The sequence below is a fragment of the Sturnus vulgaris genome, chromosome 1 (assembly GCF_052056855.1).
Source record: "Sturnus vulgaris isolate bStuVul1 chromosome 1, bStuVul1.hap1, whole genome shotgun sequence".
NCBI lineage: Eukaryota > Metazoa > Chordata > Aves > Passeriformes > Sturnidae > Sturnus > Sturnus vulgaris.
Genome location: NC_142243.1, coordinates 76,404,496 through 76,431,784, shown reverse-complemented (window position 1 = coordinate 76,431,784; position 27,289 = coordinate 76,404,496). Strand labels below are relative to the sequence as shown.

Genomic DNA, 27,289 nt, shown 5'->3' with positions numbered 1-27,289 from the left:
AGGGATGCAGCCTTTTAGTTTTGATGTTAACTGCAGTTTCTTCAGGCTGGCATAATACACGTACGTGCAAAGGAACATAAGAAGCAGGGCACTTCCCTACTCCTCTGGAAACTTAGTCACAATCTTAACAATGAAATAATGTGACAGCCTGTTGTTCACACAGTTTTTTCCATACTCTGAGACCCTCGAGTAAAGAACGGGTTCAAAGAAAGAGTCATGCTCATAGCTAGAAGCATACTTTCTCATTGGCAGCAAGACAGAAGAGAGTTAAAAAAGCAGCCAACAGCTAATTGCTCATCAGTGCTCCAAAACTAAGCATCTACTGAGGCTATTTAAATAATCATTACGTATTTTTGAAAATCTCATCCTTAATTCTTAGTACTGTTCAGCACAAATACTGCCTCTGTTATATGAATTGCACAGACCAAAACTGAGAGAGATATGAATGAAGCTCCCGTAAAGCCCAAGACTTGAGAAGCAATGAGATACACACCTATCTTGGCCCTAACAACACTGCTCGTAGAAAAAAATGCAGGAGAGCAATCATGAATTGATGGGAAAATGATGGTGAGAGATCACAAATTTACACAGGCAATGCCTTCTCTGACCAACAGAGCAACACAAACAAGTAGATCACATTTATAAGGCAGAAGCCACCGTGGTGGCATTGAATTTAACTATTTATTTTCTGGCAACTGTAAACTGCTGGAGATTATCCAAATTAACAAACAAACTTCTCAGATTGAAGGGTTGGGAAGATCCATCCTACAAATCTAGTTCCATGTCAAGTGGTGTACTTGTACATGTCAGAGTGTGTGGCAATCATTCCTGTTTTATTTATTGACAGGAAAGCATTCTGACACACCAGATAAATACCTAAAAATCTTCAAACCTTTTCAAATAAAATCTACATAGGAGTAGTACAGCACTGACAGGCTCACCATGATTGATTTTAGACTTTTCAAGAAAGATGAAGAGTCGGTCTCAAGAAAGTTTTTGGTAAAGAACATTTTTCAGCAGGAAACTCATACACCAAGCATTCCAGAATCTATTCCTTCTACAGTTATTTCACTTTTTTTTCATTAATATTCTTCATAGAACATTACTTTGAAGTGTGCCCAAGAGCTACATAATTTTTTGTGTTAAATATCTAAACAGTTCACTAATTTTGTTTTCCATACAAATAAAAGCAGCTAGCTATGCTCATTTTTTTTTTAAACTAGAAGCATAAATATGAATCTGTAATAGAATATTCAACAGACTTTTGAATTACCACAAAGGCAATATGCATTCCAGTATCTCTTCACTTTATGATTTGTTGCATGCTAAACTCATACATCACACAAAGTGACAGAAAAATAAATTTACTGAGGTGCCACTTGAAATGAGAGAATAGATTGTAAAATATTTAAGAAAGATGAAGATAGTGAATTTGCAAACAAAAACTAGTATTCTGTGCAATGTGTACATGCAAAACAGCACTTCATGAGCTCAGCAATTACATTTAATGAGAACCACAATCTCCATGCAATTACAAAAGAAACATTAGACAAGAAATTAGAAGCATTAACTGCATATTTAAAACGTTATTTATCATTATGAGCTGAGAGCTTAAGGTGAAAAATTTGTAAAGGATGTAAACATATTGCCTTTTCTCCACCACATAATTCAGTTGTTTACCTTTATCTCAGGGCTAAAAGGACAGCATTAGCACATTGTTAGCATTCCATTTTTATTAACGCTGTCAGACATGATTCCAATTGAATAATCCCCAGGATTAATTAGCTGGAACCATACTCTTGAAATCAAAAGTGAAGTGCTTTGAAGAAGATGAGAGAGAAAAGGGAAAACAGGGGTAAAAAAAGCATTTTGAAATAGAAGTCACTCTGCATGTTTGACAAGGCAAAACTTTCAATTTATTCCATGACCTTAGGACACCCAGTACTTTTCCCTCACACCCTACCTGTCCTGGATCATTGTACCACAATTCCTCGTGGAGACGATCAGGGTGTGCTTTTTTACGCTTAATTTCTGCAATGACGTCAATAACATCCGAATCTGAACTGCTGGAGCAGCTGCTGTCATCTTCAGAGTCACACTCTGACTCACTGGAGCTCTCTGATTCACACAGAAGAAATAAAGATGGCTGAAAAACACTTCCACATGCTCTCTTCTCCATAGCAACGCACTCTCTAAGAACTAATGTCTGGACTTAATATCAAAAAAAACCCAAAACAAACAAACCACAAAAACCTTGATCTCAATACCTCTAATCTCCTGTGGTACTGTGGAGTAACTTCCTTTCTTATGCACGTAATTTTAGTCACTCATTTCCACAGATATACTCAGCTCCAATTTAAATAAATGTCTTCACAGCCAAGACATAGAGTAGTATGCAAGTAATGCTAATTTCATTCTTGGAATAAAATGCAATATTTCTTCCATTTTTTAAGTTTTGACTTAAGAGAAAATATAGTCCTATACTGACAGTGCTTTCAAATACCGTGAAACTATGCCTTTAAAGTATACATTTTTACTGAATGCAAGACTCCCCTTAGTTGAGAGAAAAAGGAGAGAAAATGAGAGAACATCACTAGGAAAATGTTTCCCTCTTTTTTTTAAATCAAGATGTATTTTTAGATAGCTCATAATTTGGCATAAGGTGTTATTAATATATCTCCTTGGAACATATGGTTTACATAGGCCACCTATGCTCAGCTGAAATAGTTTCCTCGCAAAGTGTGCACGTGTATTCCTACAAATATTCACAAAGACTTAAGTTTCAAAAGTTCTCTGATATACACTTGATTAATACTGAGTCTATTTTCAGGTGCAAAATATGCATGGAACCTGTGAGAGTAAGCTGGAGTTTCAAAAGACTAACACAGAACTTTTCGATGTAACATATTGAGATCATAGAACCACAGAATGGTTTGAGTTGGCAGGAGCCTTAAAGACTATCCAGTTCCATGGAGAACAGACTAGGTTGCTAAGTGCCCCATCCAGGCTTTGAACACTGCTAGGGACAGAACATCAATAACTTGTCTGGACAACCAGTCCCAGTACCTCAGTAAAAAATTTATTCCATCTTTAGGTTTTCATGATCTAAAGTGCTCCTGGAATGCACTGCTACCCCACTGCAACACAAGATTGCTGCTAACACAAGCCAGAACAGAGACAGCCTTTACTGAAGTACAAAATAAGACAAACTACTAGACACTACATGGCTGTAGGAGAAGCTGGCACGGACACCAAGTCAGCCCAGGGGAACAGTGAAGACATAGAGTCTTTGGGTTCTCCAAAAAGAGTGGAAAAAGAAAATGCAGAACTTGCCCTTGGCCCTATCATATTTTAGCCTGGAGCAGCAGGCTTTCTTCCTCAGAGATCTAGGGAATGAGAGCTTTACACAGGCATGCTGAGTGTAGCAGTTGTGTCCTTGATTCATCCACATGAAAAAACACCTCCTAAAAAGCCCTACAGTTAACTTCACTAATGATTCTTGAAGGAGTTTAAGTACTTGCAAATTCACTGTTCAGAAAATGTGAAGAACTCCTTTACAAAAGTGAGTGCACATTTTCTTTCATCTGTATTTATTTTTTTCTTTCCTCTTCACTTCATCCTTTCATACCATCAGCATGTAGCCATGTCATTATGCCTGTATTTCAGATATGGAATTTTTGATATGCAACTTATTAATGTTTTACTAAGATGAGACCTGAGAGTTTGAAGCAGCTCACCTGGACAACATGAAGCAATAGCTAAAAAGCAAGCCCAACAGAATATCTAAATTACTATGATACGTCTATAAATTTCTTGAACTAAAGCAACTGACTAAAAAAACACACTATGAAACACTGAAATGCCGGAAATACGAAAAGAACAACAGTTTTCACAAAACAAACCAAGAAAAATAGCTTTCATTGACTTCTGAGTAGACAAATTGCTGTAAAAACCTCTGCTCTGCTTTTTAACCAGTATTTCCGCAGTGTTTGATGCTGCTGGATGTATTTCACTGTCAGAAGATCCATATGGGTGGGACAAGATAATGCAGATAATGTATGTTATGAAAACTGATACTTTTGCAGATGTCTGATCATACTAAGCAGAGTTGCACATCAAAAATACTATACTGAAAAAAACTCAGATGTTTGCTTTTACAGTGCTATTACCACTGCTCTTGCTTGCTCTTGAGAAATAGAAGACCAGTAGCTCCTCAAAGCCTCTCATGTGCCATTCTCTGGACTATCTGATCATGCTCAGAGTGTTTTATGCCAGGAAAGAAAATAGCATTTAGTAGTGCTGGATACTCTCCATTCCCCCCTAGGCTTTCTGGGTAAAGAATCTAGCTCTACTTCCATCAAGAGCTACAGTAAAACTCCCATGCATATGAAACACCAAGGAGGGATTTAAAAAATGCATACATTATTAAATACACACAACTGCCAAAAGAGGTTAACTACAGATTATTTCATTTCACAGGTTTTTCATCATTTCAGCCTACCTAAATCTTCATCCAGCTTGGTTTTTGGTGGCTCCCATGGTGGCCTGGCTGCTTTGGCCTTTGCCTGTCGCTTTCCTAACTCCTCATCAAACCTTTCATACAGATCCCGGAGCTTGCTTGTTCCTACCACAGTAGAGTCACCCTGTTAATAAATAAATTACAACAAGAGAGAAAAAAAAAAAGGACAGTGTTAAAATCGCACAAGAACTCAACATCTACCAGCATTTCATTAAAAAACCAAGAAGTGAAAAAGTTTCAGTGAAACATGGGAATACCTAATAAGGCTTTAGCATATCATTACATTGCTTCACCAGGTGAACTAGAAGAGAAATTATTTCACTTGCTAGATTAGCACTTCTCCAAGTTTGCAGGAATATACAATGCTTCAGGCATCTTTGCTCACAAGTTAAACACAATGTAAATAGGAAAAAATAGATCTTTCCCTCCTGGAGACAAAAATAAAGACGACTCTTCCATGTACTGCTTATCTGAATGCTAACAGACAGAAGGAACTGATGAAAACAGAGAAGATCCCCAACAGGGTTAAAAGACTGAGATGATTAGGAAAAGATAATTAAATGCCACAAAATTATTATCCTGCTGAAAGGTTCATGTTATAAAGGACTGTCTGTAGTAATTTTAGAGTTCTCACTGACATACCACTTGATCCATAGGGTCATTGGAATAATAGCTTTCAGAATGGGTACAGCGAACCCAGACTGGCTTAAGCAATTCCTCATCTTCCTCTTCATTTTTTTCAGATGCATTCTCTTCTGATTCTTTGTCTTTGACAGCAGTATAATTTTTCTCTTTACTGGAGCTCTGGTTCTCAGACCACCTTTCTCTGTCCTCCTCCCATCGGGTTCTCTTTCTCTCTCTGCTTGGAGACCGGCTTAGTGGGAGAAAGGAAACAAAAGCAGTTCTCTTTATTACTTTAAAATTAAAAACAGTTTGCTTCAGATGAGTAAGTCATTCTATCATATAAATTGCAGCAAAATCCCAATTGCTTTTCCAGCTTTTAACTTGCACCATAAAAAGTAACTTGTAGTTTTGAACTACTATAAAAATGACTAAAATTCGATGTGCTTTTTATTTTAAGTCATATTCAAGAATTAAAATTTTAAAATACATGCCATTTTAAATTAAAATTCCTACTTGCATTCTAGGTGAATTTCTTTTAATTGTATTTTTAAGTTAGGAACTCATTGGTAAAAACTAAGTCACATCAGTCACAACTAGAAGTTACAGTAAGAAGTAACAAAGCACAGCCCACAAACTATTGGTATGACAAAAGAACTTGAGTTTTATTAAAACAATTATACGGAACCTACACTTATGTTACTCTAACACGCCTCTGAACAACACAAGGTGTGATATTTCTTGTGCATCACAAGAGTAATGCTTTCAAAAGAGTAAGGAAACTACCTACTATATTTTAAACCTCCTCTGCCTACAAAACCAATAATGTTGCAATGTTTTCAACTATCCAGCATTCAGAAAGGAAAAGCAATATAAGAAAAGCCTCTAAGAGATAATCTAGAGTAACTTTAAATAATTTTGGTACTTTACGGACTGGAAGATTTAAAAGAAAGTCTTTAAGATGCAGCAGTGAAACTCTTTCTCTTCAGAGATTAATCCTGTTTTTAACTCTACAAGGTCTTGAAATAACTGGTATTTGCATGTATCAGTAGATGATTTTTTCTGGGTTTCATAAACATACACAAAACCTGATGTGAGTGGATGCACAGAGCCTCAAATGCTCAAGAGACCACACGCAGCCTGCCTTACCTTCCTGCTCTCTTGTAATCCTTTTTATAGGATCTGTCCGGTGATGGCGATCTTCTGCTGTCACGGTGCCGATGCCTCTCCCTCTCCCGTTCCCTTGAAAAGTTAAAAAAATAAGTTAAATGAGAAATCTGGCATTTCATACATCCTACACCTGAAAGAAACACAAAAGCAGCCTGAGAGCATGTTGTGCAAAATGACATCCACACGCTGACTGCTAAAAACCCAGATGTTCTTAACACTGACCTTCAAGAAACTTGCAAAAGACAGTCAAATGTCCATGTCCTCCACTTTTGTCACAAAGCCATCTATCTAAATACAAGAGTTAATTCACACCATACAGAGGCGACATCTATGAATTCCCCATGGAACTTATTACCATTTTTCCTCTCTCCTGTTACAAATGGCAAAGGCTAAGATTATTGTCTATATAACCATTCTAAATGCCTCAAGAAAGGAAAAGCAGTCATTCAAGTGTTTGAGGCAAACACTCCCTTACAGCGACCTCAAGCACACACAAAAGCAGACAAATACAATCTGCATAATGCTAAAACTATGACTAAGCTTGCACATGCATATAAAGAATCTTGCAACCCAAACACATTTCTTGAGCTTTAAATTAACTGAAGTCTTTGGGAAGAGTGGCTAGAAAGCTGTCCAGCAGAGCAAATAAGGATGATGGTCACAGGCAGTTGAACATGAGCCAGTGTGTGCCCAAGTGGCAGAAAGGCCAATGGCATCCTGGCCTGTATGAGCAGCAGTGTGGCCAGCAGGAGCAGGGCAGCGATTGTCCCCTGTACTCGGCACTGCTGAGGCTGCTCCTCGAATCCTGTGCTCAGTTCTGGGCCCCTCACTACAAGGACATGGAGAGGCTGAAGCCTGTCCAGAGAAGGGAAACAGAGATGGTGAGGGATCTAGAGAGTGAGTCCTATGAAGAGTAACTGAGGGAGCTGGGGTTGTATCACCTGGAGAAAAGGAGGCTCAGGGGACATCTTATTGCTCTCTACAACTGCCTGAAAGGGGGTGGTAGCCAGGTGGGGGTTGGCCTCTTCTTCCAGGCAACAAGTGGCAGAATGCAAGGAAACAGCCTCAAGTTGCACTAGGGTAGATTTCATTTGGATAGTGGGAAAAATTTCTTCACCCAAAGTGTTATCAAGCACTGGAACAGGCTGCCCAGGAAAGTGGTGGTATCATCATCCCTGAAGACACTTGAAAGAGATGTAGATGTGGCACTTAGGGACACAATTAAGTGGTGGAGTTGGCAGCATTAGGTTACAGTTTGGACTTGATGATCTTAAGGACATTTTCCAACTTAAATTATTCTATGAAATTTCTGCATTTATTAGGCAGGAAAGATCACACAGGTAGCTTTTATACTCTGCTGCTAACAGCTAGCAAGCCATTGTGCATCTGTTAAAACTTCTAGTCTGCTGATACACTTGGAATTATAAACAGGTGCCTCAAGTGGCTTGGTGGATTAACAGAATGAGTAAAATTTATGAACGTGTATATATATATATGTTTGTTTCCATGCACGTAATATGAAACAGAATGAAAATTTACAAATCAAAAAGTTCAGCTAAATTGTCTATTGTTTCTCCCCAACCCCATTTATCTTTGTTGGTGCCTTGTTCAAGCATGGAGTTCAGTCTTCAGAGAGAGTATACTCTATACCACCTGATTTCCTTGGGAGATGGATGCTGCACAAAAAAAGCCAACCTCAAGTCTGGCCAACTGTTCTAAATCAAAATAAGTAGATACATTATCAAGTAGATCTGGAAGCTGTTGGCCTAAAGCAGCAATCCAAAAGTGTTTCAGAATAAAGCAACTGAAAACATGCATTTTCAAAACTTAAAACTGAAGCTTGAAATTATGCAGAAAAAAGGAGAAAATTCCACAAGCATGTCATACAGAAAAGGCCAGTGACTTGATGCCAGCTGCTTTCAGCTCTAGGAAAATCCTTTTTTGAAAATCAAAGAAAACTTACTGAGTGTGAGGCTCCGGTTGTTTTTTTGAATGCAGGTTCTGTAATTAAGTCTCTGCGTATTTAAATCAAAGGGCCTTCACTTACACAGGCTTTATGAGTAAATTCATGTTCCATATGTGGCATGAAAAACATCTGAGCTTTTAAAATTAAGAGCACGTGATCCAGGAGCCCTGATAAACACTTAACTTTCCAGTAGCTCTTTGAATACTTTGGCAAAGTTCATTAGACACTAATGAAAAGCTACAAACAGAACAAATCTAAGACATGAGAAAGATGATGGTTTGCTCTAAAACATGACACAGAAAATTGCAACGGGTCAACTCATAATTTCCAAGTCATCTGTGTCCATGACTGACACTTCATGATAAATCCCAAAATAAGCAGCACACATTCATTTATCTGAATGACATCAGTGAAGCCTACAACTGGCCCATGCTCACTTTCACCTCAGTCCTCTCTTGAGATCAGGCTGGCTTGCTGAGGTCTTCATCCTGAATATAACATGCTTTTCATAAAATATCTTACTACAAGTATTAGCTATGGGCCTCTATCAGACTATAAACCTCACCAAGTCAGTGCTCTCTAAAATTCAAGGCTTTCTGAAAGTAACACCTGGCACTCAAATCTTGAAATTCAAAATGCTGCAGCTTAATTGTTTGTAAGATTCAACTTTCTAGTCTGACAGTACCACTATTTTCCTACCACACGTGCATAAATTTCTAAGGTAAGTATATTGAGCGCTACTCAACAATCCACTCAGTGGGACATAAGCTCTTGCTTGAAAACTATCTCCATGGACGAAAGCAACAAGTCTGCCAGCTCACAACTGTGAGGCAAAGCAGTGTACCTGAAAGGTGTCTGAACAGTAACTTTTTCCATGGGACCTGGCTACTTCCCGAGCAACAGGGACTAACAAGGACAAGGGAAGAGCATCGATGCAAATACATACTATGGGACAATGATGACATCTCTCCCCCTGCAGGCAGGTAACAGTTACCTGTTTCTCTCATAACTTCTGTGATGAGGTGATATCCTTCCTCTGTCGTAATCTGTCCGGTGCCGACTGCTTTCCTGCCTCCTCCTGTCCGGGCTGCGGCCGCGATCGCGACGATCGCCGTGGTTAGCGGAGCGGTGCCTGTCGCCGTGAATGTGGCCGTGCTCGCGGTGCCGGTGTTCATCGTAGTGCTTGCTCCTGTCCGGAGAGCGCCGGTCACTTTGGGACTTGTCTCCCTGGTACTGCCCCGTGTGCCGGAAGTGGCTGCTGCTGGCGCTGCTGCTGGCAGTGCTGCTGGGGAAGGAGCCGGAGCCGTGCTGGTAGCTGCTGAAGCCGGGCGGCGGGAAGGACTGCTGCGAGTACCCCGCCGAGTACACGGGCTGGTAGCTGACTTGCTGTGGCAGGACTGGAGGCGGGGGAGGGTGTGGTACCGTGGGGGGAGGCATCATGTAAGGAAAGGTGCTTTGCCCAGCAGGTGTTCCTGGCACGGGAGTGTTGCTGGGATTTGGCACTGGTGGAGGAGTGGGAGGGAAACATGGAGGCACCGGGAAGCTCTGCCTCATCTGGTGGTTTGGAAACGGCGGCCTCATGGGACACTGGCTGATGGGATTTTGTGTAGAAGGGGGCACTGGAGGAGGATAGGGCACAAAGTCTGGCCTGGGAGGCATGTAACCGGTGGTTGGAGGAGGGTTGGAGTAGGTTGTTGGAGGAGCAGCTTGCTGCTCATACTGGTACTGCACGGAGGGCTGCTGCGGGTGAAGCTGCCGGAGGTTCTGGGGGCGGTAGGTCTGCGTTGAAGTTCTTGCTCCTGGTCCCCCCTGGCCACGGGGACATCCTCGCCCAGAATGGAAAGACATGGCTCACCTTTATCGAGGAAAATAAAATTCCCGTGTCACACAATTTTTGTAAGATGTCCTCAATGCATCTGCAGGAACTACTCCTAAAGTGCTGAAACTGCAGTTTCCTTTAACAGAAGCAGTAAATGATATCCACTTTCACTGGGAGCTTTGTGCTCCTCAGACCTTTAGTGCAGGTCACTTTTGATTCCCTTAAGCCTCTAATCCATGAAAGCACTTACCGTCTTTAAGCCAGAACCCAAGCTGGACCATGCTTTACAAGTTAGGGCAATGTAATTTCAACAAACTACTGTTATGATGACAGGTCAAGGATACAAGCAACTCCACTAGTACTTAGACACTTTTATATAAACCCTTTCGACACCCTGCACCAAAGGAATCACTTATTATTAATAACTGCAGTGGGCATCCAAAGTTGTGTAAGAAGGAGCTCTTTCTAGAACACAAATTTATACTCCGGGCAGAATGACCTAGCACCTACCTCATCGCATGCCACCCGGCCCGACAAATCATGTAAATTTTAAATGAGATACTAGCAATTTACATTCACTATTGAATCCCCAAAGTACTAAAGGACTGAATTTAACAGACCCTTCAAAGTATCTTAAGAGAGGTAGGTGTATTTTTGTGGAAAAACAGGTTACACATATTAGAGGTTATGAAAAAAATTTCATGTAGACTGTCCTATTCCTTAATTTTCATTAAAAAATAAACAGTTCCCAATAAATCCTTCAATTGCCTTTTCAGCCCTGTTACCCTTGAGAAATTAGTTCTTCAAATAAGCTTAAGTGTTGCTCAAAACTAGGCATGTATTTAAGGCATAACGTTTATAAATGAAAGCACTGTGCTTCACTAAAGTTAAAACTGATTCTTTAATTACAGTGTTAAGTTTCAAAAACTAAAAAAAAGGGAAAAAACCTGTAAAAAATTTATGGCTGGAATGGAAGGAAAGAGGAAAAAATTATCTAAGCATCTCCAAAAGTCAAATCCTGTTTTCCATACGGGGAAGTGAGAAAGAAAGGGGAGACACACGCAATTGGAAAGATCACCTGAAAAAGGAAACAAAGCCTCCCTTTCACTGAGGCATTGCTGATGCTGAAGTATATGCACAGAATATTCTCCCACCTGCTGTAGTGCAACATGGCCAACCTGGACTGCTCAGAGCACTGCGCTCAGCTGCATTCCGGTGACAGTGCAGCAAAAGATGTAGCTCTTGCTGAGAGAAAGTAGACAGCTTCTCGTGAACTGGAGGGAGAAAGGAAAAGAAAGGGGAAAATTACTCAGATCAAATTGCAGGAATTAAGAGGACCCTCCTTACACACACACAGGGCTTAGAAGCCACTGGAATTGGTGGTGGTCATTCCCTCTCCAGAACAACCAAGGGCCAATGTGAGTGAGAATCCCACGCTTTGAGGAAATAGCAACCACGATGATATAAAGCCACTTGCTCCTCCCAGTCAGCCTGTACCCTCCAACTTTGTAAAGGCTCTCTCAAAAAAAAAAAAACAAACCAACAAAAAAAAAACAAACCAACAAAAAACCACAAGAAACCCACAAGAAACCCAAGCAAACAAACAAAAAAAGTCAACGTCAATTTTGTCTGGCAATAGTGCACCCTTTTGACATTATTAACTATAATCCATCACATGTTGAAGTAATTTTGCTTTAGTTCTTCTGCTGTGCTTTTACACACCTCAGGCGTGTAAGAGACTTTCAGAACTTTGCTAACATTCACACACGCATTTTATTTAAACAGGCTGTACCACAGTGTCTTGTGTTTTAACTGTTTCTTTCTAACACATAATAGCATTCAAACAACGGGTCTTCCTTATCCGCTCTCAGATCTCCCTGATGCCAGAGAACTGCTCTTGTCCTACTACTTTAATTTCAGTCCTTCAGAATACACAGAATCACAACTGGAAAAAAAGATTCAAAAATACACAAAACTATTTTACATGCTCAAATTATTTTAAAGCTCCCTCTGGTGCAAACGCAAGCCGCATCCAATTTTCATTTAAAGTTAAGTAAGTTCGAAAACACAGAAAAGGGCAAACTCCCCTTTCCCTGCCACCTAAAGAGGAATTTTATTGCACTGACGGGAGCCATTGCATTCGAATGCATCACTGGTCCCCGAATAAACTCGCCTCTCTCCGCAGATGCACTGCTGAGAGCAACAGGGCACTGACACATGGAGAAGAGCGCACTGAGAGGGGACATCATCAATGTCTGTAAGCGGATGTCTGTCTATAAGAGCATGGATGCAGGCTCTTCTCGGCGGTGCCGTGCAGCAGGACAAGAGTGAATGGGCAGAAATTGATGCACAGGAAGTTCCACCTGATCATGAGGAAGAACTTTACTGTGCGGGTTACCGCGCTCTGAACGGATTCCACTGAGAGGAATCCCTCCTTCACGGGACATATTCAAGAGCCGTTTGGACATAGTCCTGTGCCATGTGCTCTGGGATGACCCTGCTGAAGCAGGGGGATTGGACCAGATGACCACTGTGGGGTCCCTTCCGACCTGACCCATCCAGGACCACCCACGCTCACCCCACCGCGCCTCCCGCCGGCCCGGGGGGCCACGGAGCGGGAGCAGCGCTGAGCCGCCCCCGGCTGGGCCCCGCTCTCCGCTCCCGGCTCCCGGCTCTGCTCGGCCGCACGGCCCCGCCAGCCCCGCGGAGCCGCAGCTCCCCGGACCGCGGGACCTGCGCCCCCGCCACGCCCCGGCCCCAACCCCTGCGGAGCACCACGAGCAGCGCGGAGCGGCCCTAATACGGTCCCGCCGCCCCTCCGCGGGCAGCCCGGCACGCCGAGCCCACCTGGTGTCCCGGCCGCCGCCGAGGCCAGCGGTGCCCGCAGCGCCCCGGCTCCGGAACAGGAAAGCGGTGGGAGGCGCTGCGGGCGGAAGCGCCGCCCGCCCGGGGCAGCGGCGGCATGAGCGGAGCGGAGCCGGGGCCCGGCGTCGAGTCCCGGCCCCGCGGGGCCTCCCGGCGGCATTACCCGGCCCTGCCCGTGTGGGTGGTGGAGGACCACCAGGATGTGAGTGCCCCGCGCTGGGTTGCCGGGACATGGGGGCTCCCTCGGGTGGGGCATGGGGACGGGTTTGTGTGTGTTTGTTCGTTCGTGTGCCTGTCCGCGGCGCGGATGCTCAATGTGGCAGGTGGAAGCCAAGAGAGGTGCCCGGGGCGGTCACCGGGAGCTCCCCGGGAGCTGCGCTTTCCCGTCATGTGTGCGGGTTCTTGGGAACGGCCCTCCTTTCCGCAGCCACACACAAACCCTAAATCTGCCTTCCCTTCCGCTGCTGAAACCCCAATGAACTTCAGTGCCCAGGTGACTTGTCTTCGTTCCCGATGCAGCGACTGAGCTACTTATTGCCATGATCGCATTTTGGCATCTTTTAAAGTAATTGTTGCTGAATAATTTTTTCTTCATTGTATCGTTAATTGCTATGGTTTAAAGGTAATAATACCTACATTGCACTGCTGTTATAATTTTCTAGCTATTAGTGGGGTGCTTGGAAACTCAACCCTACACGGTGTATGACATGTCAACAGAGGATAAGTAAATACTAACAAGTAGATTGACTCCTCTTGATGAGAAATGTTAAAAATCTGAAGCTTTGCTTTCTTTCGTGGAGTCATTGAAAAAGGGAGTGAGGAAGGAATTGCTTTTGAACTGCTGTTTCTGGCTTCTCATGGGGTATTTTATGAACTGAGCATAAGCTGAGGCTTTAATGCTAAAATAACAGCTTCTTTACTAGATTTTTTGTAAAGAGAAATTATTAGCGTAGTCAAGTTTATTAAAGAAAATAACGTTATGAATTTGTAAATAATTTAACGCAGTTCATTTTTGCTAAGACTCACTGAATGTATGATGCTGTGAAAGCTGATTTTTCATGGTAGTCAAGGTCTTAGTGTGTCACTGTGGTAGGAATTCTGAGATAATGTCAATGATCCTTCTTTGTTTTAGTCTCTGTATTTCTGTTTTCAATTAGCTTAAAGTTCCATTAATACAAAATATTTAATTTAAAATATTTTTGGTGTAGGAGTGCAGATGGATCAGTCTATCATATAAATGGCATTTTGTCCCAAAGTGTAAGAACATCACAGAAAATTGTGTATCAGCCTTGCTGACAGTGATGTTCCTCCAGAGGAAGTTCTCAGTAGCTGTATCATGCACTGATTATTAGCAACAGCTAATAAATAATTCCTCATGGAGGAAATTTTGTTCTTAATCCAAGTCAGGAGAACTTGCAAAGTTAGCGAACTTAGTCTCATGTCTCTTGTAACTGGTGTTGCGCTTACCTGAGATGAAGCTTCAATCTTAATTGAAAATATTATAAGTTATCTGGTCGGCCAGATTGCTTCTTTTTTATAAAGAAGTAAAGGCCATAAATCAGGGAATCCATGTTATTTTTAATTTTATTTTACCTACTATTACAATAATATACCTACATTTTACGGTTTTGTCTATACAGTATGCAGGGTTTGTCATCTTAATCAGTTTTATGCCAAAAAAGGTAGCTCAGCTGCTGTTGTAATGTAGAGGTCACACATAATTTTTGTTGCTTCTTACAGTCTTCACATTTCCTGTATAATAGGGCTGTGATTCACAATCCTTGCTGGATTTGCTCTGGCAGCCAAGGCAGTTGATGCCTTCTAACTGTGGGAGAGACTCTGTGTACTGCAGCTCTGAGTAAGAGGAATCAGCCATCAGTTTTCTCATTTTTACTACTCTATATTATTGCAGTTCAGTCAGTGGTTTGCTATTCTGTAAATTGGTGAATTGCCTCACCTCCCGTTTTTCACACTTCTGAGTGAAAATCTTCAGCAGGGAATAAAGTTGGGCGGTTGAGAAAGTTAGTCTCTATTGCAAAGTCATGGAGGGATTAGGAATTAATTATTCAAGAGGAATAGTTTAATGGATAGCTAAAGTTTAAATCATGGTGGGGTCAGTTTTCAGTCTATATCTGTTAACTTATAAAACATAAGGAGGAATGGTTTTATCTCCATACCACCAGTGCATGGTGAGAAAGAGATACACAGGCAATGATCTGCAGAAGAGGAAAGGCATTCCTGGGGCTTAGTTGTAAATGGAAAAAAAAATCTAGGAATTGAGTTGAATGGCTAGTGGGAAGAGCTACTGCCAACAAGACTTCCTATAAAGAAGGAAAAACGGTGTAAAGCTGTGACTCTTCAGCAGTTTCTCATCTGGAATGCTTGGGCTTATAATGATTACTGTTCATGAGTTGTTTTGTCACTGGAGTTTTTCCCCTTTGTATTGCTTTTTGTCTCCTCCTCCCTCTAATCCAAATTCTAAAGGAATAAAAGTGGTACTGGTGGTTTTGCTGGTAAAGCCGTTGCATTTTTCAGCCCACTGGTTATCATCAAAATGTTTTTATTCGTGTTGCTTTAGGTGCTGCCTTACATCTATCGTGCCATTGGTTCAAAGCATCTTCCTGCCAGTAACATCAGTTTTGTTCATCTTGATTCTCATCCAGACCTTCTTATACCTGTGAATATGCCTGCGGACACCGTATTTGACAAAGAAGCTCTTTTTAGGTAAGCCCTGGGTACTGCATCAGAGTAGATTTTAAGTCTACTTCTTACCGCCTTTGATTCACAGTGAATATTGGTATGACTGCATAGGAAGGATGAACAAAAGAGGTATGTCAGATTCAAGTTGTGTCTTTTGTCTTTTGCTGAAACTTTATTTTTTAATGCCAAAAGTTACGTTGCATCTCAGGCAATTTAAGGTGTATGAGTTGGCTTTGTGTATTTGCTCAGTAGTGTATGATGGTATTATCCCAAGTAGTTCCTCTGGATAGCAGGAAAGCACTCTGCATGGATGCTTTGGCTGAAAAGCTGTAGTTATAATACAGTCCTTCTCTCTTCGCTCTGAAAAACTGACTTTGAGATTGAAATAGCACAGGCTTTGTTGGCATGTTGGATATATGAAGTAGAACAAGATATTCCTACTGCAATCATAATGACCAAAATTTTCCCCCACCATCTAAGGTACGTAGGTAATAGCTGCAGTGGTCTCTGCTATTGTTTTGTTCTTCCTGTTTTAAAATGTTTGTTTGTTTTAAAATAACGTAAGTTTGTTAAGTTTGTTTGCTTCAGTATTATGATGATTTACAGCAAATACAAGCTGATGTATTTGGTGTACTTCAATCACCTTAGCCACAGTCAATATTTAGTTCTCTTTGTTGGATGACTAAAAGGTTTTGTGGACTTTATGATAAAATCACTGAATGCTTTGGGTTGGAAGGAGCCTTAAAGATCATCTAATTCCAACTCTCCTTCCATGGGCAGGGACACTTTCTGCTAGACCAGGTTGCTCAGGTCCCCATCCAACCTGGCCTGGAACGTTTCTGAGCATTGGTCACCTACAACTGCTTGGACAGCCTATTCCAGTGCCTCACCATACTCACAATGAAGAATTTTTTCCTATTACCTAATCCAAACACACTCAGTTTAAACCCTTGTCCTATCACTTCATGCCCTTGTAAAAAGTCCCTCTCCAGCTTTTTTGTAGTCCCTTTTGAGGTATTGGAAGGTAGTATAAGGTCTCTGTGCAGCCTCCAGGCTGAACAACCCCAAATTTCTCAACCTGTCCTCATAGGAAAGGTGTTCCAGCCCTCTGATCATCTTTGTGGCCTTCTCCGGACCTGCTTGAACAGGTCCATGTAATTGTTATGTGGGATGCCCAGAACTAGATGCAGCACTCCAGTTGTGTGGTCTCACAAGAGCAGAATAGAAGGTCAGAATCCCCTCCTGTGACCTGATCATCATGCTTTATTGCTGCAGTGCAGGATACAGGTGGCATCATACCCCCCCAAAAAATAGGATCTTGATAATGAGGAAGGATGCTATTCCTGTGGCTGTGGATTGACTCACTTTAATTACTGGGATGACATTTAAAATATACCTGGAGCAGTTTACAATAGCATACTCTTGTGAGTTCAGTTTGAAGTTATGTAGAACAATGTTGATGATGTTCCTTGCACTTTCCTCTGTCTATTGTATCAATAGGAAGAGGGCACAGAATCACAGGATCGTTAAGGTCGAAAAGGCCTCTAAGATTATCGAGTCCAGCCATTAACCTAACACTGCCAGGTATATCACTGAGGAGTTTATAATCAAAGTGCCACACTAAGAGTGAAGCCAATTCCACTCTATGTCTGAACTTTTTTTATACTTTCTACAGACATTGTTGGTTTGTCTTAGGAATGAAGATTTCCCTCTTTTTCTTTCTTTGGTGATGTTACCCTTACATGGAGTACTAATTTTAGATGATTTTCATGGGAACCTTCAAGATATAGAAGATGTTTGTGCTGTTCTTGTCTATTTTTATTTATAGGGAAAGTAACATTGCTATCTTCTGTCTTTCTATACCGATTATAGTGAATTAAGTATTGAAAACTGGATTATGCCAGCTGTTTATGCTGGCCATATTTCCCAAGTAGTGTGGCTTCACCCACGCTGGGCTCAGCAGATCTCGGAAGGGGAGCACAATTTTCTAATTGGGAAAGATGTATCAACAACAACAATCAGGTAAGTTGTTTGCTGACATATACTAGTAATATAAAAGCCATCTCTATAGCTTTTCACTGGAATCTTTTCTATTTTCTTGGATAAAGATGAAAATTTAATTTGTATTTATAATGTTCTTAGAGCATAATGCAGTTACACTTACATCAATTTATTCTTTGTTCTAACTAGTAAAATTGTTATTTGGTATCAGCCATGACTGTTTTCTCATGTGGGGTGGGTTTTTTTGTTTGTTTGGAGGTTTTGGGGTTTTTTTGAAGTTAATCTAGTTAAGTACTGAAACAGGTACTCAGGTGAATTCTCCATCATTTGATAAAGGACGATTTACCGGAGCAGCCTCATCTAGCTTTGAAGTCAGCTCTATTTTCATCAGATGTTTGACTAGAGACTTTCAGTTGTCTCTTTGAATCTTAATTACCCTGTGATTCAAGTTCGAATCAGAGCCCCTCATCATTTTGCAGGATGCAGTCCATAATAATTTTGCATTCACCATATTCACAGTGTTGTGATTTTGCGTAGCTTTAATGGGTATTTGCAAATCATATCTCTTGTGAGCATAGCAGAATAAATCTTTTGAAGCAAGTTTAACAGAAAACAGCAGATAAATGCTTTGTTTTACCACCTTAAATAAAACACTTAAAGCTCAGCAATTCTGAACCTGAAGCCTAAAGGGAACCTAAATGATTTTTTTTAAAGCTAGTGCTTTCTGTTCCATTTAATCATTTAGCCAATATATAGGAATAATTCCTGATGATTGAATAGCTCTCTCACTGGTGGCCTTAGCAGTCATGAAAACAACATTTCAGACTTCCTTTTGAAGCCAGTTGAGTACATTTTCCTCAGGTTGTTGGTTTACCAAAACCATGAAGGAAGAAAGGGAGAGAGTCCTCATAAATACGAATGCCCAAAAAGTTTTGATGACAAGAGATGGATAGACAATAGATACAGCCTCTTCATTAGTGGACACTAAGGTACTATGAGCTCATGGTGAACCCTGCAGAATTTCTGGGAAGCTGTGCTGTGAATGCCTTGTCAACAAGATGGAGTTGCAATCCAGCCTCTCACCTTGACAAACTAAGGGTAATCCATCCACAAGCTGCTGGGGAACTAAGCTTCAAATTTCACCTGCTTAGGAAATTATTTGTCTTTGTGGTTGATTAATGGTGATACCCTGTATTCAAAGGAGGCCTTACCGCAAGCGAGCAGAAGTTCACATTTCTTAGTCTTACTTGTAATTTGAGTTTATGATGCTTAGGGTTTAATGTACTGCAATACAGGTTGGAAATTCTATTCTTTAAATTCTCACTGTATGTAAGCAGAAGATTTAGTGTTGCTTTTGGTTGATTAGTTGTTTTGTGGGTTTTTTTAAGTGGATTCAATTGATAGCTATTTATCCTCTAGTTACCCTCTTTATCACTTAGGGAATCTCTTGGGGGTAAAAAAAGTGAAATTCTACTTATAAATTCATAATATTGTACTTTCACTATTTATTGATTATTTATAGTCAATATTTTTGCATTTCAGGGTACTTTTCAAACCCAACTACCATAATTTTCCTAAAAAATTCTAAAACCAAGACAAAATACCATAGGTTTGCAATCTTATGTTGTCTTTAAAATGCAATTCAATTTCAAATTAATCTTAATAGCATATAATGCATTATCTTTTCCTTATCCATTAAAACCTTGTAGGGATATCATAAAAAATACAGAGTGAATTTTAATATATTCCACAATAAAGAAGTAGAAAAAACTTCAATATCAATTAAACCTGAGGATTAAAAGAAATAATTTTGTCTACACAATTTTATTGTTTCTATTACCCATCAAACATCTATTCATTCTTCTCCCATTCCCTAAAGTATAAAATGCTTTTTCCTAAGCTCTTTGCCAAGATGTGTGTTAACTGTGAGTTATTGTCAATTGTAGGGTTACAGGCACAGATAATTACTTCTTAAGTGATGGTCTTTATGTTCCTGCTGATCAGCTGGAAAATCAGAAGCCTTTAAATTTGCACGTCATTCTCATCAATCCTACGGAATCATCAAACAGCCATGAAGGAAATGGTGAAGTAGCATCTGTTAAAAGACTGAAGCTAAATACAGATGACACAGCAAGTGCCACTTCTGCTTCTTCAGTGGCTCCTGGTGACTTTGACCACATCATCCTGAGTATGAAAAAGAAGGAAACTCAAAATGCAGGTGTTATGAATAGGGCAGAAACCTTGGCAGAGGATTCAGCTTCAAACTATCTCAAAAACAGTGAATGCCCAATAAGGGACATTGTTAAAGATGTCTGCCAAGTACTGCAGAAAGGGGACGCATATGTTTTGGACATCGACTTAGATTTTTTTTCAGTTAAAAATCCATTTAAAGAAATGTACACACAGGTAAGGATGGAAATTGAGTATCCTTGTACAGCTCACAAAAGAGTCGCAGCCTTAGTATTTATGTCTATGGAAAAACTCTCATTTAAGTTAAATTAGCAGTTAGCTGATTATGGTTAATGATTCATGGTAATATTTTAAAGAGATCTTTCCATTTTAAAGAAATATTTCTACGAGAGTGTATGTGGTAAAAAATTACAACCACCAAATAGGGGGAGTTTCTTTCACTTGATATCAATATTGAGTGGATGTTCAAACTCAGGGGTATACCCAGCTTCCGCTTGTTGCTTGGGACATAAAAGCTATGCTTGGGTTTCCAGAGGTTGCCTTCCAAATACCCACAGCAAGATTCATCAGCAGGGGATGAGAGACTGTCATTTTTTACCCTCTATAACCTGTGCTTAGAAAGTCATGATGATATCAGGAGGCTGCCTTTCAAAACGCATAGTAGTGTTGATTATCCAGAGAGTGGTAGCTTGTCCTGATGAGAGGCTGTTATGCTCATTATTGTCTGCAGTACTAGAGTAGGGAAATGATCTTTTTTTTGAAGAAGAAAGGTTTTGAGGATTGGATTTCTCATTTGAAGAGTCATTTTCTTCCTCTTTTTTTCTTTTTCAAAGACAGAATATGAGCTTTTGCAAGAGTTGTACAATTTCAAGAAGCCACATAAAAATGCAACAGAGGTATGAAGCTATGATGCTTGTGGAATGTATCAAGGCATGATTCGTCTTATTTACCCAATGAAAATGAGTTAGGACAACAGGAAGGAACCTACCAAAGGTGCTTAATGAAGTAGCCTCACATTAAGCTATGCAGCTGAATGCTAATCAGCAGCATCTTAGGAATTTTTTCCTATTAAGTATCTTGATTAAACATGTGAATTGCATAAATATTTAGCATGAGTGTGAAAATTTGTTTCTGTGAACAAATGGTAATTGGCATGGAAGGAATGAAAATATAGTAAGTCACCAGCAAACTTGTTCTTTTTATGGCTTAACAGGGCTTAGGTTTGGTGGGATGTTTCTTCTTTGGTGGCTGGTTCTTTTTTCTTTTGATTTTTTTTCCCCTACCTCCAGCCTCTCCCCTTCCTTCCCTTGTTGCTCTTTCTTGATAGTCAGAGCTGTAATGAATGTGTAATTGGGATTTTACCTTTTTGTTCAGAAGTGAAAAGAACTGTATTATGGCTCTGTAATGTACTTTTCATGTTATGTGTTATATGCTTCTAAAACATGGAAATACAAGCTTTCATAATCTCATCTGAACACTAATACAGAGAGATTCAACATACTTATCACAAATAAATAAAACCTAATGAATATATGAGAATAAAGAAATAAAGATACGTTGCATATTGGCAGATTGATTTTTATATTTCTTAGTCAATGAGGAATAAAAGCAGGTACATATTTAAAAGGTGGCTTTTTAAAATTTTTAGAGGGAAAAACAGAACAAAATGAGGTGATTTATTCTGAAGGTATAACAGTTTGCTGGCATTTGTTATGATCCTCTGGAAAAGATGTGCTGTAGGAATGAATTGGTTGTTTCTCATTCCCCACTTCCAGTAGATCAATCATTACAGAATTTAAATCATAGGATAAGTCATGATGTTCTTACAACTTTTTTTCCCTAACATACTTCCATATATGCTTATTTAAAGGAAGACTTGCTGGATTGTGTTGAAAACCGTGTTCATCAGCTGGAAGATCTGGAAGCAGCATTTGCAGATTTGTGTGACAGTGATGATGAAGAAACCCTACAGAAATGGGCTTCATATCCTGGGTAGGAGATTTCTAAGAGGCCTAAATTGCAAATAGAAGTTTGAGAACTGATTAGTCCAGCATTTTGATAACAGAAAAGGTTAGGATCTGTACAAGTGTACACTTCTTCCTTTAGTTCTAGAGTAGAAAGAGACAAAAGGAAAGGCAGCCTACTGTCTTCAGTGCTACTGTAAGCTTTGGAAACTCAGTCTTGTACAGCTTCATGCAAGTTTTGTTGTCTATGGATAGAGGCATATTTGTTGACTAAAACCTTGGTCATCAGTGTGTAGCACAGCTCTCAAAAAAGGCAGCAAACCAAGGAGGACATGGAGAAGCAGTTCTTTGGTGCTCCCAAAGGTTTCTGCTTTTTTTGGAAAAACAGAAAGTTAATGGAAGTGTATCTGAGCAACAGTCTCCACTAAACACCTGAACTGCGTCTCTGTTTTTAAACTAGATGTTTTCACATGAATTGTTTTCAGATGAAAAGAGACAGGGAAAGTCTGAGCTTTTCCTTGATAGGAAAATCACTCATTTTCCACATCAAATGCAGCAGTTACTGTACGACCTCTGTAACAGTGACAAAAAATATTTAATATAAAGTTCATATGACTTTTGAGCTCCAACATCTTCTCCTCAGAAGAACCTACCCTAAAAGAAGCACAAGGAGGACTTGCCAGACGCAGGTATAAATATAGGGACTTTATAAGAAAGACCTGGTGAAACAGTACAATAATTTCCATTTCCATACAGTACTGATAATTTCCATTTTTGCAGATGCAAGATGACACAGAGGAGCAAATTTCCGTTTCCAATCCTAGGCCATAATTTCTATTTCCCTCTTTTTTCCTCACGCTTTTTTCTCCTAAACATTTAAGATATATAAATGTTTCCAACTGTTTGTAACAAATACTGGTTTTGTTTTAACTCCAGAATGAAGCCACTTGTTCAACTAGTTCATAGTTTGAAAACCAGGATGGAAAGCCCAGACTACGAAATGGTAGGTGACAAAGAAAAAGAACAGAAAGCAGACAGATGTCAAAAGCATAGCTTCGAGGGAGGGAGGGGAGAGTCATGCTTCCTTTCAGACTTGCTTCTTGACTCAGAACTTCATGCGATTTTGGTAATTTTCCTCGGGTTTCATGTCTTATTACTTAGACCAGCTTTTCCTTTCAAAGCTGCCAAAATTCTAGTCTGCTTTACTGTCTATGTTTAGGCAACTTTAGTGTGATCTTCCAGGACTGTGATGTCTTGGGCTGCACCCTGTGAATGGAGGCTAAATTTCACCAGTCTGTTGATCTCCCCTGTAGAACTTAAAATAAGGTAACTATTTATCAGAGCTATATAATCTCTGAGGGCTGCAGCATACTCTGAATTCATAAGAAGAGATATAGCATGCTGAAGATAACAAAATAATTCATACAACCTCCAGAATTGTACTGGTTTAAAGAACAATCTGGGGGAAAATCTCCCCTGTCTAAAGAAGTGCAGGTTACCTGATGGGCTAGGGATGGTTTCCTAAAGACTTTCTACATGCATAAGCTGTATTGATAATTCATCAATAGAAATCAAATCTCTTAATTTACCCACAGGTCCATCAGGCTGGTCTGACCTGTGATTATGTGGAGCTTCCTCACCATGTCAGCACTGCAGACGAGATCGAAGGCCTCATACAATCCATTAAAGTTCTACTGACAGATCTGCCCAAGCCCACACTGGTAACCATTGCTCGGTAAGACTGTGCAGATACTTTCACTTTAAAATGTCCAGGCTGTGCTCATGAAGGTAAATGATCCTGTCAGTATAGCACTAGTTCTGTCTTAACCTCTGTTAAAGTGGAAGCTTTGCAGTGCTTCAGCACAGGTTATTTAAAGGCTGTGGTGAGGCCTTGTGTATATTGGGATTGATAGCTGTCACTGGAGTTCATACATTTCTACTTGTGTAATAACTTCAGCTAATTAGAGCAAAGCTGGCTTGGGCTGAAATCCCACCTTCCTTACTCTCTTGCTCTAGGGTTTGTTGTATTACAGATAGGATTCCTTTTTTCAGTGAAACTTCTGCTGGAACTAGTTTTCGTCTAGTAGGTTGAAAGGCATTTATGTTCTTCAAAGCTCTAGTAAGACTTTGTGATGGGGTAAAAGTTAGGCTTCCGGGACCATAGAGGTGTTATGCAGAACAACAGAACGGAGTTTGAGGACAGGGACCCGTGAGAACCAAAGAACTGGCCTGAAAAAATCTAATTTGAAGACCACAGTGTGCTTCTTGACAAATTACTGCAATTTAATCAATCAAAAATACTAATTGTGCCCTTAAAGGGCCGGCAACAATAGCAGAAGCTGATATGAAACTAGTTTTGGCAACAACAACTAGTAGGGTTAGTGCCTGCAATAAAAGAAAACTCTATTCCCTGTGCCGATTGCAGCGTCATTACCCACTGTTGTGGTGAAACCAGAATTATCTCTCTGTAAATCTTAACAGATAAAAAATTCAAGAAGTCAGTTTATACTAGTATCTGTTTGAAGTTCATTAATAGATGCTGTAAAAAATGCTATATACCAGGTATTGTGAAGATCTGTTTTTCAAGTTTTCCTGCCTACTTTACCAGTAGCATTTCAATTTTTCAATCTAAATTTTCCGTGTGTCCTTTAATTAGATCATTTGCTTGAACTTAGACTGCCAGGGTATTCTGTGCCAGATTCGGGAAGAGAGTAGAACTGGAAAGATTAGATCGTGTTCCTGATCTTCTGCAGACTTTCTATTAAAGTGTAGCGATGAGAAGCACAGTACTGTGCTTCTGAGGGATACTGTGAGGCTAAACTTGCTATAGTTTGAAAGAAGCTTCAGCCTAACCACGGAGCATTGCAGGAATACACAATGTGGTTATGGTGGTGATATCTCTATTCTCATGCTTTTTTTTTTTTTTTTTTTTTCCTCCACAGATCAAGTTTGGATGATTACTGCCCTTCAGAGCAGGTTGACATCATTCAAGAGAAGGTTCTCAATTTACTACGTTCAGTATACGGCTCACTGGATGTGCACTTAGATTACTCAAGCACTTCATCTTCTTCATGACTTTTCTTCATGTGTTGATGTCTAATGCAGAGGATTAATTTAAATTGTTCATTAGCTGTGATTGCAAAGGGAAAACTGCTGTTATTTCAGCAGGTGGCACTAGAACCCAAGCTGACCCAGCTAGGGTTTGAGTTGCATTGCTTTCTCCAAGTCGGCTGCATCTGAACTGACTGTTACCTGTTTGGCTTTGTTCAGATTAGGGCTATAATTATTATTTTCACTGTCTTGTTTCTTAAAATTACTGCAATAGAAACAGCCTTTTGTCTATAATTTGAAAGATTTTGTCCCATTTCTTTGCTCTGTAAAAAAAAAAAATATATATATAATTTCTTAAAATTGTTTTCTATTATGTATGTTTTTTATAATTCACTAACAGATTTGTTCCTGATTTGTATTATATCTTTTAAAAACTGGTCTTAAAAATTGCCCTTAAAACTGTAGGTCTAAGTAGTGATCTTTTCTATCTGTTGTGCTTGAGATGACTGTCTCATTTCTCTAGAGCAGCTCATTGCTTATGCCCCATCCACAGAATATAATTTATTTTCTGTTTCACTAATATTGCCTTATTTTGCCTTAGAGTATTTTATTAGTGGCTCAGATAATATTCCTGATGTACAGACACTGGGCTTGGTATTTTCACTTTTACATAATTTTGAGGATAAAAAGTGTGTGTGCATGTGCATGCTTTTATGTTTCAAATCCTGTAAGGAATTGATGGCTTCTTCAGAAACAAAGATTTTGCTTCACTGAAGTCAGCAGCAAAACATTCTGTACCAGGTTTTCACTCATTTCAGTATTGCTATTTAGGAAATAACAGTTTCAGAATTATTTCATTTAGAAATCAATATAGTTATAGAGAAAACTAGCAGTTTCATAGGATTTATTGGGAATGAAACTGAAACAGGAAAGACAAAATGCCACCTAGAATACTGTCTTTTATTAAGAATAAATTTTGCTTGTAATTTCTTCTGAAATAATGGAGTTTATTTGCTAACTTTACACTTTGCTTTACAGAGACTTTGTGCACTTTTACAGCTTTTTACTATTGCTGTTGATATAAATGACTATATTACAGATTGTAAATATATCATTCCTTTAAAATATTTGTTCCAGTAGAGTAAATTCCATGACCATAGATCTGTTTTATTTGCTTTTTTGTGACATGTCTGTCACAAGAGTGTGCTTAGCCTTGGAGCCAATTTCCTTAATAGTTTATAAATTATAAACAGCCATACATTGCATACAGCAATGAAGTTCAGTCAGATTATGTGCTGCTTTTGTAAAGATTGGTGGTTTTTTTAAAGTTAAAGATCCATTGTGCTGGGCTTTGTAGAAAACAAAAAAAACCCCATGTGTGGCATTGCTGAGCCCCTCCTGGGTGGGCAGGTGAGAGCCTGTTTTCCTTGGAGAAAGGCTGGGCAAGGGAGGGCAAAATGCTGCCTGGCAGCCAGGGCTGAGGGATCCAAGGTGGGGGAACCTTTAGTGTGGACCAAACTGGACAGTGCCTGCTTCTCTGCCTGGGTGCTGCTCTGGGGTGCCTTGTTAGTTGAGGTAACAAAATGAAATTTACTTCTTTTCATTTGATCTGTGGTCTTGGCGTTGTTCCAGTGCCCTGCCTATGCTGGCTTATGCACGTGTTGACCACGGTTCTGCAGAATCAAAGTCACACCTTGAATTGTTTATTTGTTATCCAAGTTATTAAAGAAATCTTCCTTTCAAGCATAGTTTTTGTTTATGAATGTCAAATTGTTATCATCTGAAATCTCTAACACAGGCTGTGTATACACCAGAAAATGACAGTCTTACATAATAACAGAGACATTAATTTCTACATTAAGGACATTTGCAAGGTTGTTTTTTACTTTGGTGAAAAGTAATCAAGCCAAGCCAGAAACAGGTGTCTCTTATTTCTCGCTTCTGCCCTATATGGCTTATTTATTCAGCAGATGCACAAATCCTCCATTCTCGTGTCTGCCTCATTTTCCTCTCAGCTTATTTCAGTATGTATTATGCAGCACAAGACAGTGAAATCACAATGCATAACTCCTCTAATCAATGCTGCAGGCATGGGACATGAAGGCCCATTAGAAATAAATCCACTTGAGGATATTAGCATAGCAGCACCATGTAAGTCAGCAGCTGTATATTATAGTCTCTTGTGTCTAGATGCCTCTGCCTGCTCTGCTACTCTCTTTGGCAGCATGGAGGAGTAAGGATGCAATGCCCAGTTTGGAAAGTATTTGCAGATATTCCTCAATGGTAAAGATAATTCTGTTGTAATTGTGACTCAGGTTCCAAGATGGACCATCAACTTGAGCATTTTGATATAAACAGTAAAACTACCATACATTTGTGTGCAGAATGAAATAGTGCCTAAAACCAGATATGCTAAGCAGCCT

General features: G+C 40.0%; 2 protein-coding genes across 2 annotated transcripts in view; one reads left to right on the top strand and one right to left on the bottom strand.

Annotated features, from left to right (window-relative positions):
* Window positions 1-12,993, bottom strand: part of DROSHA (drosha ribonuclease III) — a 69,718-nt gene extending 56,725 nt beyond the window's left edge. Inside the window, exons 1-7 of the mRNA XM_014872407.2 lie at window positions 12,943-12,993; window positions 11,250-11,369; window positions 9,271-10,131; window positions 6,290-6,382; window positions 5,162-5,393; window positions 4,502-4,643; window positions 1,964-2,118 (exon numbers count right to left, since the gene is read on the bottom strand). Coding sequence (XP_014727893.1) covers window positions 1,964-2,118; window positions 4,502-4,643; window positions 5,162-5,393; window positions 6,290-6,382; window positions 9,271-10,124 — 1,476 coding nt within the window. The 5' untranslated portion in view covers window positions 10,125-10,131; window positions 11,250-11,369; window positions 12,943-12,993. The remainder of the gene's footprint in view (window positions 1-1,963; window positions 2,119-4,501; window positions 4,644-5,161; window positions 5,394-6,289; window positions 6,383-9,270; window positions 10,132-11,249; window positions 11,370-12,942) is intronic.
* A 33-nt stretch (window positions 12,994-13,026) lies between these two features.
* C1H5orf22 (chromosome 1 C5orf22 homolog) lies at window positions 13,027-26,614 on the top strand. The gene is made up of 9 exons (XM_014872408.2): window positions 13,027-13,162; window positions 15,539-15,684; window positions 17,533-17,682; window positions 19,608-20,067; window positions 20,685-20,747; window positions 21,722-21,843; window positions 22,752-22,818; window positions 23,411-23,550; window positions 24,758-26,614. Exons 1-9 carry the CDS (start codon window positions 13,058-13,060, stop codon window positions 24,888-24,890), a joined length of 1,386 nt encoding a protein of 461 aa, XP_014727894.2. The 5' UTR covers window positions 13,027-13,057; the 3' UTR covers window positions 24,891-26,614.
* The last annotated feature ends 675 nt before the right edge of the window (window positions 26,615-27,289 follow it).

Bases quoted from the DNA above. Each gene is read 5' to 3' on its own strand.
- C1H5orf22 (XM_014872408.2), top strand. From the start codon at position 13,058: ATGAGCGGAGCGGAGCCGGGGCCCGGCGTCGAGTCCCGGCCCCGCGGG. The intron at 13,163-15,538 runs GTGAGTGCCCCG...GTGTTGCTTTAG, and splicing joins TGGTGGAGGACCACCAGGAT to GTGCTGCCTTACATCTATCG. The intron at 21,844-22,751 runs GTAGGAGATTTC...TTTTAACTCCAG, and splicing joins AAATGGGCTTCATATCCTGG to AATGAAGCCACTTGTTCAAC.